At 52.5% G+C, this 15,744-nt stretch overlaps 1 protein-coding gene across 1 annotated transcript; it reads right to left on the reverse strand.

The window, feature by feature from the left end:
* Positions 1-309: 309 nt before the first annotated feature.
* Positions 310-11,056, reverse strand: LOC116478811 (uncharacterized; the record flags this gene model as incomplete). Its single annotated transcript, XM_058425772.1, has 4 exons — positions 310-378; positions 9,780-10,037; positions 10,390-10,482; positions 10,871-11,056. Coding segments are annotated over 4 exons (606 nt in total), but the record flags the coding sequence as incomplete, so codon positions are not given.
* Positions 11,057-15,744: the final 4,688 nt, after the last annotated feature.

The raw sequence follows: 15,744 nt of genomic DNA on the forward strand, positions 1-15,744 counted from the left end.
TGTCCACTTGCAGATTCTTCAAAGAGAGTATTTCCAAACGGCTCAATCAAAAGAAAGGTTCAGCTCTGTGTGTTGAATGCACGGATCAGGAAGAAGTTATTCAGAATGCTTCTGTCTAGTTTATATGTGAAGATATTTCATAACCCGCTTTGGACGAAGTAATCTCAAATATCCACTTGCAGATTCTAGAAAAAGACTCTTTCAAACCTGCTGAACTTAGAGAAAGCTTTAACTCCGTGAGATGAATGCATACATCAGAAAGTAATTTCGAAGAATGCTTCTGTGCAGTTTCTGTGGGAAGATATATCCTTACTCACCATAGGCCGCAAAGCCCTCAAAATTTCCACTTGCATATTCTTCAAACTGAGTGTTTCCAAACTGCTCAAAGAAAAGAAATGTTCAGCTCTATGTATTGAATGCACTGATCAGAAAGAAGTTGTTCAGAATGCTTCTATATAGTTTTTATGTGAAGATATTTCATAACCCGCTTCAGACGAAATAATCTCAAATATCCACATGCAGATTCTAGAAAAAGACTGTTTCAAACCTGTTGAACTTAGAGAAAGCTTTAACTCCGCGAGATTAATACAAACATCAGAAAGAAATTTCGCAGAATGTTTCTGTGTAGTTTTTGTGGGAAGATATATCCTTTTTCACCATAGGCCTCAAAGCCTTCCAACAGTCCATTGCAGATTCTTCAAACAGAGTGTTTCCAAACTGCTGAATCAAAAGAGAGGTTTATCTCTGTGTAATGAATGCAGCAATCAGAAAGAAGTTATTCAGAAGGCTTCTGTCTAGTTTTTATGTGAAGATATTTCATAATCCGCTTCAGATGAAATAATCTCAAATATCCACTTGCAGATCCTAGAAAAAGACTGTTTAAACCTGCTGAAATTAGAGAAAGCTTTAACTCCGTGAGATGAATACACACATCAGAAAGAAATTTCGCAGAATGCTTCTGTGTAGTTTTTGTGGGAAGCTATATCCTTTTTCAACTTAGGCCTCAAAGCCCTACAAATGTCCACTGGCAGATTCTTCAAACAGAGTGTTTCCAAACTGGTCAATCAAAGGAAATATTCAGCTCTGTGTATTGAATGCACCGATCAGAAACAAGTTGTTCAGCATGCTTCTGTCTAGTTTTTATGTGAAGATATTTCATAACCCACTTCAGGCAAAATAATCTCAAATATCCACTTGCAGATTCTAGAAAAAGACTGTTTCCGACCTGCTGATCTTAGAGAAAGCTTTAACTCCATGAGATGAATACACACATCAGAAAGAAATTTTGCAGAATGTTCTGTGTAGTTTTTCTGGGAAGATATATCTTTTTTCACCATAGGCCTCAAAGCCCTCCAAATGTCCACTTGCAGATTCTTCAAACAGAGTGTTTCCAAACTGCTCAATCAAAAGAAATGTTCAGCTCTGTGTATTGAATGCACAGATCAGAAAGAAGTTGTTCAGAATGCTTCTGTCTAGTTTTTATTTGAAGGTATTTCATAACCCGCTTCAGGGGAAATAATCTCAAATACCCACTTGCAGATTCTAGGAAAAGACTGTTTCAAACCTGCTGAACTTAGAGAAACCTTTAACTCCATGAGATGAATACACACATCAGAGAGAAATTTCGCAAAATGTTTCTGTGTAGTTTTTGTAGGAAGATATATCATTTTTCACCATAGGCTCCAAGCCTTCCAAAGGTCCACTTGCAGATACTTCAAAGAGAGTGTTTCCAAACTGCTCAATCAAAAGAAAGTTTCAACTCTGTGTATTGAATGTACTGATCAGAAAGTTGTTCAGAATGCATCTGTCTAGTTTCTATGTGAAGATATTTCATAAAGCGCTTTGGAATAAATAATCCCAAATATCCACTTGCAGATTCTAGAAAAAGACTCTTTCAAACCTGCTGGACTTATGGAAAGCTTTAACTCCGTGACATGAATACACACATCAGAAAGAAATTTCGCAGAATGTTTCTGTGTAGTTTTCGTGGGAAGACGTATCCTTTTTCACCAAAGACCTCAACCCCCTCGAAATGTCCACTTGCAGATTCTTCAAACAGAGTGTTTCCAAACTGCTCAATCAAAAGAAAGCTTCAGTTCTGTGTATTGAATGCACCAATCAGAAAATAGTTGCTCAGAATGCTTCTGTCTAGTTTTTAAGTGAAGATATTTCATAACCCGCTTCGGACGAAATAATCTCAAATACCCACTTGCAGATTCTAGAAAAACACTGTTTAAAACCTGCTGAACTCAGAGAAAGCTTTAAATCCATGAGATGTATAGACGCATCAGAAAGAAATTTCACAGAATGCTTCTGTGTAGTTTTTGTGGGAAGATATACCCCTTTTCACGATAGGCCTCAAAGCCCTCCAAATGTCCAATTGCAGATTCCTCAAACAGAGTTTTTTGTAACTGCTCAATCAAAAGAAATTTCAGCTCTGTGAATTGAATGCTCCGATCAGAAAGAAGTTGTTCGGAGTGCTTCTGTCTAGTTTTTATGTGCAGATACGTCATAACCCACTTCGGACCAAATAATCTCAAATAGCCACTCTCAGATCCTAGGAAAACACTGTTTCAAACCTGCTGAATTTAGAGAAAGCTTTAACTCCGTGAGATGAACAAACACATCAGAAACAAATTTTGCAGAATGTTTCTGAGGAGTTTTTGTGGGAAGATATATACTTTTACACCATAGGCCTCAAAGCCCTCCAAATGTCCACTTGCAGATTCTTCAAACAGAGTGTTTCCAAACTGTTCAAGCAAAAGACAGGTTCAGCTGGGGGTATTGAATGCACCAATCAGAAAGAATTTCTTCAGAATGCTTCTCTCTAATTTTTCTGTGAAGATATTTCATAACCCACTTCAAATGAAATAATCGCAAATATCAAATTGCAGATTCTAGAAAAAGACTGTTTCAGACCTGCTGAACTTAAAGAAAGCTTTAACTCTGTTAGATAAATACACACATCAGAAAGAAATTTCGTAGAATGTTTCTGTGTAGTTTTTGTTGAAAGATATATCCTTTTTCACCATATGCCACAAAGCCCTCCAAATGTCCACTTGCAGATTCTACAAACAGAATGTTTCCAAACTACTCAATCAAAAGAAAAGTTCAGCTCTGTGTATAGAATGCACCCATCAGAAAGAAGTTCTTCACAATGCTTCTGTCTAGTTTTTACGGGATGCTATTTCATAACCCGTTTCGGACTAAATAATCTCAAATATCCACTTGCAGATTCTAGAAAAACACTGTTTAAGGCCTGCTGAACTTAGAGAAAGCTTTAACTCCGTGAGATGAATACACACATCAGAAAGAAATTTCGCAGAATGCTTCTATGTAGTTTTTGTGGGAAGATATATCCTTTTTCACCATAGGCCTCAAAGCCCTCCAACTGTCCATTACAGATTCTTCAAACAGAGTGTTTCCAAACTGCTCAATCAAAAGAAAGGTTCAGCTCTGTGTATTGAATGCACCAATCAGAAAGAAGTTTTTCAGCATGCTTCCATCTAGTTTTCATGTGAAGATATTTCATAACCCGCTTCGGATGAAATAATCACAAACATCCACTTGCAGATTTTGGAAAAAGACTGTTTCAGACCTGCTGTAATTAGAGAAAGCTTTAGCTCCATGAGATGAATACACGTATCAGAAAGAAATTTCGCAGAATGTTTCTGTGTAGTTTTTCTGGGAAGATATATCCTTTTTCACCATAGGCCTCAAGCCCTCCAAATGTCCACTTGCAGATACTTCAGACAGAGTGTTTCCAAACTGCTCAATCAAAAGAAAAGTTCAGCTCTGTGTATTGAATGCACCGATCAGAAAGAAGTTGTTCAGAATGCTTCTGTCAAGTTTTTATGTGAAGAAATTTCATAACCCGCTTCGGACAAAATAATCTCAAATATCCTCTTGTGGATTCTAGAAAAAGACTCTTTCAAACCTGCTGAACTTAGAGAAAGCTTTACCTCCGTGACATGAATACACATATCAGAAAGAAATTTCGCAGAATGTTTCTGGGTAGTTTTTGTGGGAAGATATTTCCTTTTGCACCATAGGCCTCAAAGCCCTCCAAATGCCCACTTGAAGATTCTTCAAACAGAGTGTTTCCAAACTGCTCAATGAAAAGAAAGCTTCAGCTCTGTGTATTTAATGCACCGATTAGAAAGAAGTTATTCAGAATTCTTCTGTCTAGTTTTTATGTGAAGATATTTCATAAACCGCTTCAGACGAAATAATCGCAAATATCCACCTGCAGATTTTAGAAAAACACTGTATCAATCCTGCTGAACTTAGAGAAAACTTTAACTCCGTAAGATGAATACACACATCAGAAAGAAATTTCGCAGAATGTTTCTGTGTAATTTTTGTGGGAAGGTATATCCTTTTTTCACCACAGGCCTCAGAGCCCTCCAAGTGTCCACTTACAGATTCTTCAAACAAAGTGTTTCCAAACTGCTCAAGCAAAAGAAAGCTTCAGTTCTGTGTATTGAATGCACCGATCAGAAAGAAGTTGTTCAGAATGTTTCTGTCTAGTTTTTATGTGAAGATATTTCATAACCCGCTTTGGACGAAATAATCTCAAATATCCACTTGTATATTCTAGACAAAGACGGTTTCAAACCTGCTGAAATTAAGGAAAGCTTTAATTCCGTGAGATGAATACACACATCAGAAAGAAATTTCACAGAATGTTTCTGTTTAGTTTTTGTGGGAAGATATATCCATTTCCACCATAGGCCACAAAGCGCTCCAAATGTCCACCTGCAGATTATACAAACAGAGTGTTTCCAAACTGCTCAATCAAAAGAAATCTTCAGCTCTGTGTATTCTATGCACCAATCAGTAAGAAGTTGTTCAGAATGCTTCTGTATAGTTTTTATGTGAAGATATTTCATAACCCGCTTGGGACGAAATATTCTCAAATATCCACTTGCAGATTCTATAAAAACACTGTTTCAAACCTGCTGAAGGTAGGAAAAGTTTAACTCCATGAGACGAATACACACATCAGAAAGAAATTTTGCAGAATATTTCAGTGTAGTTTTTCTGGGAAGATATATCCTTTTTCAACATACCACCTCAAAGCCCTCCAAATGTCCACTTGCAGATTCTTAATGAACTTAGAGAAAGCTTTAACACTGTGAGATGAATACAGAAATCAGATAGAAATTTCGCAGAATGTTTCTGTGCTTTCAACCAACAGATCAGAAAGTTGTAGTTTTTAGGGGAAGATATTTCGAAGCACTCTAAATGTACACTTGTAGTTTATACAGATAGAGTGTTTCAAAACGGCTCAATCAAAGTAAGGTTCCACTCCATTAGTTGAATGCACAGATAAGAAAGATGTTGCACAGAATGTTTCCATGCAGTTTTTCCGGGAAGATAATTTGTTTTCCACCATAGACCTCAATGTTCTCCAAATGTCCACTTGCAGTTTATACAGAAAGAGTGTTTCAAAACTGCTCAATCAAAAGAAATGTAAAACTCTGTTTGTTGAATGCACAGATCAGAAAGAAGTTTCATAGAATGCTTCCGTGTAGTTTTTAGGGGAAGATATTTCTTTTTTCACCATTGGCCTCAATGTTCTCAAAATGTCCACTTGTAGATTCTAAAAAAAGAGTGTTTCAACACTGCTCAATCAAAAGTAAGGTTCAACTCTGTGAGTTGAATGCACAGATCAGAAAGAAGTTTCACAGAATGCTTCTGTGTAGTTTTTATTTGAAGATATCCCTCTTTCAACGATAGGCCTCAAAGCGCTCCAAGTGTCCACTTGCAGTTTATACAGAAAGAGTGTTTCAAAACTTCTCAATCAAAAGTAAGGTTAGACTTTGTTAGTTGAATGCACAGATCTGAAAGTAGTTTCACAGAATGCTTCCGTGTAGTTTTTAAGTGAAGATATTACTTTTTTCACCATAGGCCTCAATGTTCTCCAAATGTCCACTTGCAGACTCCACAGAAAGTGTGTCTCAAAACTGCTCAATCAAAATTAAGGTTCAACTCTGTTAGTTGAATGCACAGATCAGAAAGAAGTTTCACAGAATGTTTCTGTGTAGTTTTTATTTGAAGATATTCCTTTTTCCATGATTGGCCTCATAGCGCTCCAAATGTTCACTTGCAGTTTTTACAGAAAGAGTGTTTCAAAACTGCGCAATCAAAAGTAAGGTTAAACTCTGTTAGTTGAATGCACGGATCAGAAACAAGTTTCACAGAATGATTCCGTGCAGTTTTTAGGGGAAGATATTTCGCTTTTCACCGTAAGCCTCTATGTTCTCCAAACGTCCACTTGCAGTATATACAGAAAGATTGTTTCAAAACTGCTAAATCAAAAGTAAGGTTAAATTCTGTTAGATGATTGCAGAGATCAGAAAGAAGTTTCACATAATGCTTCCGTGTAGTTTTTAGGGGAAGATAATTCTTTTTTCACCATAGACCTCAATGTTCTCCAAATGTCCACTTGCAGATTCTACAAATAGAGTGTTTCAAAACTGCTCAATCAAAAGTAAGATTCAACTCTGTTAGTTGAATGCGCAGATCAGAAAGAAGTTATACAAAATGCTTCTGTGTAGTTTTTATTTGAAGATATTCCTTTTTCAATGATAGACCTCACAGCGCTCAAAATACCCACTTGCAGTTTATACAGAAAGTGTGTTTCAAAACTGCTCTATCAAAAGTAAGTTTCAACTCTGTTAGTTAAATGCACAGATCAGAAAGAAGTTTCATAGAATGCTTCTGTGTAGTTTTTATTTGAAGTTATTCCATTTTCCACGATAGGCCTCAAAGTGCTCCAAATGTCCACATGCAGTTTATACAGAAAGAGTGTTTCAAAACTACTCCATCAAAAGTAAGGTTCAACTCTGTTAGTTGAATGCACAGTTGAGAAAGAAGTTTCACAGAATGCTTCCATTGAGTTTTTAGGGGAAGATGATTTGTTTTTCACCGTAGGCCTCATTGTTCTCCAAATGTCCACTTGCAGTTTATACAGAAAGAGTTTTTCAAAACAGCTCAATCAAAACTAAGGTTCAACTCTTTTAGTTGAATGCACAGATATGGAAGAAGTTTCATAGTATGCTTCCGTGTAGTGTTTATTTGAATATATATATTTTTCGACAATGGACCTCAAAGCGCCCGGCCACCCATCATCTGGGAAGTGAGGAGCGCCTCTGCGTGGCCACCCATCGTCTGGGAAGTGAGGAGCGCCTCTGCACGGCCGCCCCGCCTGGGAAGTGAGGAGCGCCTCTGCCTGGCCACCCATCATCTGGGAAGTGAGGAGTGCCTCTGCCCGTCCACACATCGTATGGGAAGTGAGGAGTGCCTTTCCGCGGTTGCCCTTTCTGGGAAGAAGTGAGGAGCACCTCTGCCTGGCCGCCCCGTATGGGAAGAATTGAGGAGCACTTCTGCCCGCCCGCCCCGTATGGGAAATGAGGAGCGCCTCTGCCCGGCTACGCATCATCTGGGAAGTGAGGAGCGCCTCTGCTAGGCCACCCATCGTCTGGGAAGTGAGGAGTGCCGCTGCCCGGCCACCCCATCTCAGAAGTGAGGAGCACCTCTGCCCGGTCTCCCCGTCTGGGAAAAAGTGAGGAGCACCTCTGCCTGGCCGCCCCGTCTGGGAAGAAGTGAGGAGCGCCTCTTCCCGGCCGCCCCGTCTGGGAAGAAGTGAGGAGCACCTCCGCCCGGCAGCCCCGACTGGGAAGTGAGGAGCGCCTCTGCGTGACCACCTCGTCTGGGAAGAAGTGAGGTGCGCCTCTGACCGGCCGCCACTTCTGGGAAGAACTGAGGAGTGCTTCTGCGCAGCCCCCACGCCTGGGAAGAAGTGAGGATTGCCTCTTCCTGGCCGCCCCATCTGGGAATTGAGGAGCGAATCTGCCCGGCCGCCCTGTCTTGGAAGAAGTGAGGAGTGCCTCTGCCCAGCCGCCCCATCTGGGAAGAAGTGAGGAGCGCCTCTGCCCGGACGCCCTTTCTGGGAAGTGAGGAGCGCCTCTGCCTGGACACCCATTGTCTGCGAAGTGAGGAGCGCCTATGCCCGACCACCCATCGTCTGGGAAGTGAGGAGCGCCTCTGCCCGGCCACCCATCATCTGGGAAGTGAGGAGTGCCTCTGCGCGGCCACCCATCATCTGGGAAGAAGTGAGGAGCGCCTCTGCCCAGCCCCGCCGTCTGGGAAGTGAGGAGCGCCTCTGCCCGGCCACCCATCGTAAGGGAAGTGAGGAGCGCCTCTGCCCGGGAGGGCCTTGCCCGGCCACCCCTCGTCTGGAAGTGAGGGCCTCTGCCGGTCCCCTGTCTGGAAGTGAGAGGACCTCTGCCTGGCCACTGCGCCTCTTCCCGGCCGCCCTGACTGGGAAGTGAGGAGCGCCTCTGCGCGACCGCCTCGTCTGGGAAGAAGTGAGCTGCGCCTCTGACCGGTCGCCACTTCTGGGAAGAAGTGAGGAGGGCTTCCACGTCTGGGAAGAAGTGAGGATTGCCCCTTCCTGGCCGCCCCATCTGGGAATTGAGGAGTGAATCGGCCCGGCCACCCCGTCTGGGAAGAAGTGAGGAGCGCCTCTGCCCAGCCGCCCCATCTGGGAAGAAGTGAGGAGCGCCTCTGCCTGGCCGCTGCGTCTGGGAAGTGAGGAGCACCTCTGCCCGTCTGCCCCATCTGGAAAGAAGTGAGGAGCCCCTCTGCCCAGCCGCCCATCTGGGAAGAAGTGAGGAGCACCTCTGCCTGGCCGCCCCTTCTGGGAAGTGAGGAGCGCCTCTACCCGGCTGTCCTGTCTGGGAAGTGAGGAGTGCCTCTGCCCTGCCACCCATTGTCTGCGAAGTGAGGAGTGCCTCTGCCCGGCCACGCATCGTCTGGTAAGTGAGGAGTGCCACTGCCCGGCCACCCATCTTCTGGGAAGTGAGGAGCACCTCAGCCCGGCCATCCATCCTCTGGGAAGTGAGGAGCGCCTCTGCCCGGCCACGCACCGTCTGGGAAGTGAGGAGTGCCTCTGCCCGGCCGCCCCGTCTGGGAAATGAGGAGCGACTCTGCCCGGTCGCCCAGTCTGGGAAGAATTGAGGAGCACTTCTGCCTGGCCGCCTAGTCTGTGAAGAAGTCAGGAGCGCCTCTTCCCAGCCGCCCCTTCTGGGAAGAAGTGAAGAGCTCCTCTGCACGGCCGCCCCGTCTAGGAATTGAGCAGCGCCACTGCCCGACCGCCTCATCTGGGAAGAAGTGAGGTGTGCCTCTGCCCGGCCGCCCTGTCTGGGAAGAAGTGAGGAGCGCCTCTGCCCAGCCCCCCCGTCTTGGAAGAAGTGAGGAGCGCCTCTGCCCAGCCGCCCCGTCTGAGAAGTGAGGAGCGCCTCTGCCCAGCCACCCCATCTGGAAGAAGTGAGGAGCGCCTCTGCCCGGCCGCCCCGTCTGGGAAGAAGTGAGGAGCGCCTCTGCCTGGCCGCCCATCATCTGGGAAGTGAGGAGCTCCTCTGCCCGGCCGCCCCGTCTGAGAAGAAGTGAGGAGCGCCTCTGCCTGGCCGCCTTGTCTGGGAATTGAGTAGTGCCTCTGCCCAGCCGCCCCATCCGGGAAGAAGTGAGGAGAGCCTCTGCCCAGCCACCCCGTCTGGGAAGTGCGGAGTGCCTCTGCCCTGCCGCCCCATCTGGGAAGAAGTGAGGAACGCCTCTGCCCTGCCGCCCATCTTCTGGGAAGTGAGGAGTGCCTCTGCCCTGCCGCCCCATCTGGGAAGTGCGGAGTGCCTCTGCCTGGCCGCCCCATCTGGGAAGTGAGGAGCGCCTCTAACCGGCCGCCCCATCTGGAAACAAGTGAGGAGCACCTCTGCCCGGCTGCCCCGTCTGGGAAGAAGGGAGGAGTGCTTCTGCCCGGCCACCCCGTCTGGGAAGTGAGGAGCGCCTCTGCCCGGCCGCCCCGTCTGGGAAGTGAGGAGCGCCTCTGCCCAGCCGCCCCGTCTGGGAAGTGAGGAGCACCTCTGCCTGTCCGCCCCGTCTGGGAAGTGAGGAGTGCCTCTGCCCGGCCGCCCCGTCTGGGAAGTGAGGAGCGCCTCTGCTTGGCCAGCCATCATCTGGGAAGTGAGGAGTGCCTCTGACCGTCCACACATCATCTGGGAAGTAAGGAGAGCCTCTGACCGGCCGCCCTGTCTGGGAAGAAGTGAGGAGCGCCTCTGCCTGGGTGCCCAGTCTGGGAAGTGAGGAGCGCCTCTGCCCAGCTGCCCTGTCTGGGAAGAATTGAGGAGCCCCTCTGCCCGGCCGCCCCATCTGGGAAGAAGTGAGGAGTGTCTCTGCCTGGCTGCCCCGTGTGGGAAGAAGTATTGATACCCTCTGCCCAGCCGCCCCGTCTGGGAAGTGAGGAGCACTTCTGCCGGCGGCCCTGTCTGGGAAGAAGTGAGGAGCACCTCTGCATAGCTGCCCCGTCTGGGAAGAAGTGAGGAGCACCTCTGCCCAGCCGCCCCGTCTGGGAAGTGAGGAGCGCCTCTGCCCGACCGCCCCATCTGGGAAGTGAGGAGCACCTCTGCCCGGCTGCCCCCTCTGGAAACAAGTGAGGAGCACCTCTGCCCGGCCGCCCTGTCTGGGAAGAAGTGAGGAATGCCTCTGCCCAGCCGCCCGGTCTGGGAAGTGAGGAGCGCCTCTGCCCAGCCACCCATTGTCTGGGAAGTGAGAAGCGCCTCCGCCCGGCCTCCCCGTCTGGGAAGAAATGAGGAGCGCCTCTGCCCATCCACCCAGTCTGGGAAGTGAGGACCACCTCGGCCCAGCCGCCCCATCTGGGAAGAAGTGAGGAGCCCCTCTGCCCGGCCGCCCTGTCTGGGAAAAAGTGAGGAGCGCCTCTGCCCCGCCACCCCATCTGGGAAGAAGTGAGGAGCGCTTCTGCCCAGCCCCCAAGTCTGGGAAGAAGTGAGGGTTGCCTCTGCCTGGCCGCCCCATCTGGGAATTGAGGAGTGAATCTGCCCGGCTGCCCCGTCTGGGAAGAAGTGAGGAGCGCCTCTGCCCAGCCGCCCCATCTGGGAAGAAGTGAGGAGCGCCTCTGCCTGGCCACCCCGTCTGGGAAGAATTGAGGAGTGCCTCTGCCCGGCTGCCCATCATCTGGGAAGTGAGGAACGCCTCTGCCCGGCCACCCCGTCTGGGAAGTGAGTAGCACATCTGCTCAGCCACCCCATCTGGGAAGAAGTGAGGAGCACCCCTGACCGGCCGCCCCGTCTGGGAAGATGCGAGGAGCGCCTCTGCCCGGCCGCCCCGTCTGGGAAGTGAGGAGCGCTTCTGCCTGGACATCCAGCGTCTGGGAAGTGATCGAGCACCTCTGCCCGACCACCCATTGTCTGGGAAGTGAGGAGCGCCCCTGCCCGGCCACCCATCATCTGGGAAGTGAGGAACGCCTATGTCCGGCCACCCATCGTGTGGGAAGTGAGGAGCGCCTCTGCCCAGCCGCCCGTCATCTGGGAAGTGAGGAGCGCCTCTGCCCAGCCACCCATCATCTGGGAAGTGAGGAGTGCCTCTGCCCTGCTGCCCCGTCTGGGAAGTGAGGAGCACCTCTGCCCAGCTGCCCCATCTGGGAAGAAGTGAGGAGCACCTCTGATGGGCCGCCCCGTCTGGGAAGAAGCGAGGAGCGCCTCTTCCCGGCCCCCCCGTCTAGGACGTGAGGAGCGCTTCTGCGTGGACACCCATCGTCTGCGAAGTGAGGAGCGCCTCTGCCCGGCCACCCATTGTCTGGGAAGTGAGGAGCGCCTCTGCCCGGCCGCCCCATCTGGGAAGTGAGGAGCGCCTCTGCCCGGCCGCCCAATCTGGAAACAAGTGAGAAGCACCTCTGCCCGGCTGCCCCGTCTGGGAAGAAGTGAGGAGCGCCTCTGCACAGCCGCCCCGTCAGGGAAGAAGTGAGGAGCACCTCTGCCTGGCCGCCCCGTCTGGGAAGTGAGGAGCGCCTCTGCCTGACCTTCCCATCTGGGAAGTGAGGAGCGCCTCTGCCCGGCCGCCCCCTCTGGAAACAAGTGAGGATCACCTCTGCTGGTCCGCCCCATCTTGGAAGAAGTGAGGAGCGCCTCTGCCCAGCCACCCATCGTCTGGGAAGTGAGGAGCGCCTCCGCCCGGCCTCCCCATCTGGGAAGAAGTGAGGAGCGCCTCTGCCCATCCGCCCAGTCTGGGAAGTGAGGACCACCTCGGCCCAGCCGCCCCTTCTGGGAAGAAGTGAGGAGCCCCTCTGCCCGGCCGCCCCGTCTGGGAAGAAGTGAGGAGCGCCTCTGCCGGGCCGCTGCGTCCGGGAAGTGAGGAGCGCCTGTGCGCGACTGCCTCGTCTGGGAAAAAGTGAGGTGTGCCTCTGCCCCGCCACTCCATCCGGGAAGAAGTGAGGAGTGCTTCTGCCCAGCCCCCAAGTCTGGGAAGAAGTGAGGGTTGCCTCTGCCTGGCTGCCCCATCTGGGAATTGAGGAGTGAATCTGCCCGGCCACCCCGTCTGGGAAGAAGTGAGGAGTGCCTCTGCCCAGCCGCCCCATCTGGGAAGAAGTGAGGAGCGCCTCTGCCTGGCCAACCATCATCTGGGAAGTGAGGAGTGCCTCTGTCCGTCCACCCATCGTCTGGGAAGTGAGAAGCGCCTCTGCCCGGCTGCCCTGTCTGGGAAGAAGTGAGGAGCGCCTCTGCCCGGCCGCCCCGTCTGGGAAATGAGGAGCGCCTCTGCCCAGCTGCCCCGTCTGGGAAGAAGTGAGGAGTGTCTCAGCCTGGCTGCCCCATTTGGGAAGAAGTAAGGATACCCTCTGCCCGGCCACCCAGTGTGGGAAGTGAGGAGCCCATCTATCCGGCTGCCCCATCCGGGAAGAAGTGAGGAGCGCCTCTGCCCGGCCACCCCGTCTGGGAATTGAGGAGCACTTCTGCCCGGCCGCCCTGTCTGGGAAGAAGTGAGGAGCACCTCTGCCTGTCCGCCCCATATGGGAAGAAGTGAGGAGCACCTCTGCCCAGCCGCCCCATCTGGGAAGAAGTGAGGAGTGTCTCTTCCTGCCCTCTCCATCTGGGAAGTGAAGAGCGCCTCTGCCCGGCAACCCATCATCTGGGAAGTGAGGAGCGCCTCTGCTCGGCCACCCATCATCTGGGAAGTGAGGAGTGCCTCTGCCCAGCCGCCCCATCTGGGAAGAAGTGAGGAGCACCTCTGACTGGCCGCCCCTTCTGGGAAGAAGCGAGGAGCGCCTCTTCCCGGCCCCCCCGTCTAGGACGTGAGGAGCGCTTCTGCGTGGACACCCATCATCTGCGAAGTGAGGAGCGCCTCTGCCCGGCCACCCATTGTCCGGGAAGTGAGGAGCGCCTCTGCCCGGCCACCCCGTCTGGGAAGAAGTGAGGAGCACCTCTGCCTGGCCGCCCATCCTATGGGAAGTGAGGAATGCCTCTGCCCAGCCGCACCGTCTGGGAAGAAGTGAGGAGTGCCTCTGCCCGGCCACCCCATATGGGAAGTGAGGAGCACCTCTGCCCGACCGTCCCATCTGGGAAGTGAGGAGTGCCTCTGCCCGGCCGCCCCCTCTGGAAACAAGTGAGGAGCACCTCTGCCTGGCTGCCCCATCTTTGAAGAAGTGAGGAGCGCCTCTGCCCAGCCACCCATCGTCTGGGAAGTGAGGAGCGCCTCTGCCCGGCCTCCCCGTCTGGGAAGAAGTGAGGAGCGCCTCTGCCCATCTGCCCAGTCTGGGAAGTGAGGAACACCTCGGCCCAGCCGCCCCATCTGGGCCCGGCCACCCAAATGTCTGGAATGGACACCTGCCCAGCCCCCGACTGGAATGAGGACCCCTCCTCGGCGACCGTCTGGAATGAGGATCCTCGCTTCTGCCCAGCCCCCAAGTCTGGGAAGAAGTGAGGGTTGCCTCTGCCTGGCCGCCCCATCTGGGAATTGAGGAGCGAATCTGCCCGGCCGCCCCATCTGGGAAGAAGTGAGGAGCGCCTCTGCCCAGCCGCCCCATCTGGGAAGAAGTGAGGAGCGCCTCTGCCTGGCCTCCGCGTCTGGGAAGAATTGAGGAGCGCCTCTGCCCGGCTGCCCCTTCTGGGAAGTGAGGAGCGCCTCTACCCGGCCACCCTGTCTGGGAAGTGAGGAGGGCCTCTGCCCGGCCGCCTCGTGTGGGAATTGAGTAGTGCCTCTGCCCGGCCGCCCCATCCAGGAATACGTGAGGAGCGCCTCTGCCCAGCCGCCCCATCTAGGAAGAAGTGAGGATCGCCTCTGCCCGGCCGCCCCGTCTGGGAAGTGAGGAGCGCCTCTGCCCGGCCACCCCGTCTGGGAAGTGAGGAGCGACTCTGCCCGGCTGCCCATCATCTGGGAAGTGAGGAACGTCTCCGCCCGTCCACCCATCATCTGGTAAGTGAGGAGCGCCACTGCCTGGCCACCCATCGTCTGGGAAGTGAGGAGCGTCTCAGCCTGGCCAGCCATCCTATGGGAAGTGAGTAGCACCTCTGCCCGGCTGCCCTGTCTGGGAAATGAGGAGCGACTCTGCCCGGTTGCCCAGTCTGGGAAGAATTGAGGAGCACTTCTTCCTGGCCGCCCAGTCTGTGAAGAAGTCAGGAGCGCCTCTTCCCAGCCATCCCTTCTGGGAAGAATTCAAGAGCGCCTCTGCCCGGCCGCCCCGTCTGAGAAGTGAGGAGTGCCACTGCCCGACCACCTCGTCTGGGAAGAAGTGAGGTGTGCCTCTGCCTGGCCGCCCATCATATGGGAAGTGAGGAACGCCTCTGCCCAGCCACACCGTCTGGGAAGAAGTGAGGAGCGCCTCTGCCCGGCCACCTCGTCTGGGAATTGAGGAGTGCCTCTGCCCGGCTGTCCCATCCAGGAAAAAGTGAGGAGCGCCTCTGCCCAGCTGCCCCATTTGGGAAGAAGTGAGGAGCGCCTCTGCCCGACCGCCCTGTCTGGGAAGTGAGGAGTGCCTCTGCCCGGCCACCACGTCTGGGAAGTGAGGAGCGACTTTGCCCGGCCGCCCATCATCTGGGAAGTGAGGAGTGCCTCTGCCCAGCCACCCATAGTCTGGGAAGTGAGAAGCACCTCTGCCCGGTCGCCCCATCTGGGAAGAAGTGAGGAGTACCTCTACCTGGCCGCCCTGACTGGGAAGAAGTGAGGAGCGCCTCTGCCCAGCCACCCCGTCTGGGAAGAAGTGAGGAGTGCCTCTGCCCAGCCGCCCCATCTGGGAAGTGAGGAGCGCCTCTTCCCGACCGCCTCGTCTGCGAAGAAGTGAGGAGTACCTCTACCTGGCCGCCCCGTCTGGGAAGAAGTGAGGAGCGCCTGTGCTCGGCCGTCGCATCTGGGAAGAAGTGAGGAGCGCCTCTGCCTGGCCGCCCCATCTGGGAAGAAGTGAGGAGCACCTCTGCCCGGCCGCCCATCATCTGGGAAGTGAGGAACGCCTCTGCCCGGCCGCCCATCATCTGGGAAGTGAGGAGCGGCTCTGCCCGGCCACCAATTATCTGGGATGTGAGGAGTGCCTCTGCCCTGCCACCCCATTTGGGAAGTGAGGAGGGCCTCGGCCCGGCCGCCCCGTCTGGGAAGAAGTGAGGAGCGCCTGTGCCCGGCTGCCCCATCTGGAAACAAGTGAGGAGCACCTCTGCCCGGCGGCCCCGTCTGGGAAGAAGTGAGGAGCGCCTCTGCCCAGCCGCCCCGTCTGGGAAGAGGCAAGGAGGGCCTCTGCCCAGCCGCCCCATCTGGGAAGAAGTGAGGAGCGCCTCTGCCCAGCCGCCCCGTCTGGGAAGAAGTGAGGATCGCCTCTGCCCGGCCACCCCTTCTGGGTAGTGAGGAGCGCCCCTGCCCGGCCGCCCTGTCTAGGAAGTGAGGAGCACCTCTGCCCAGCCACCCATC

The sequence above is a fragment of the Hylobates moloch genome, unplaced genomic scaffold, assembly GCF_009828535.3.
Source record: "Hylobates moloch isolate HMO894 unplaced genomic scaffold, HMol_V3 SCAFFOLD_12, whole genome shotgun sequence".
Lineage (NCBI taxonomy): Eukaryota > Metazoa > Chordata > Mammalia > Primates > Hylobatidae > Hylobates > Hylobates moloch.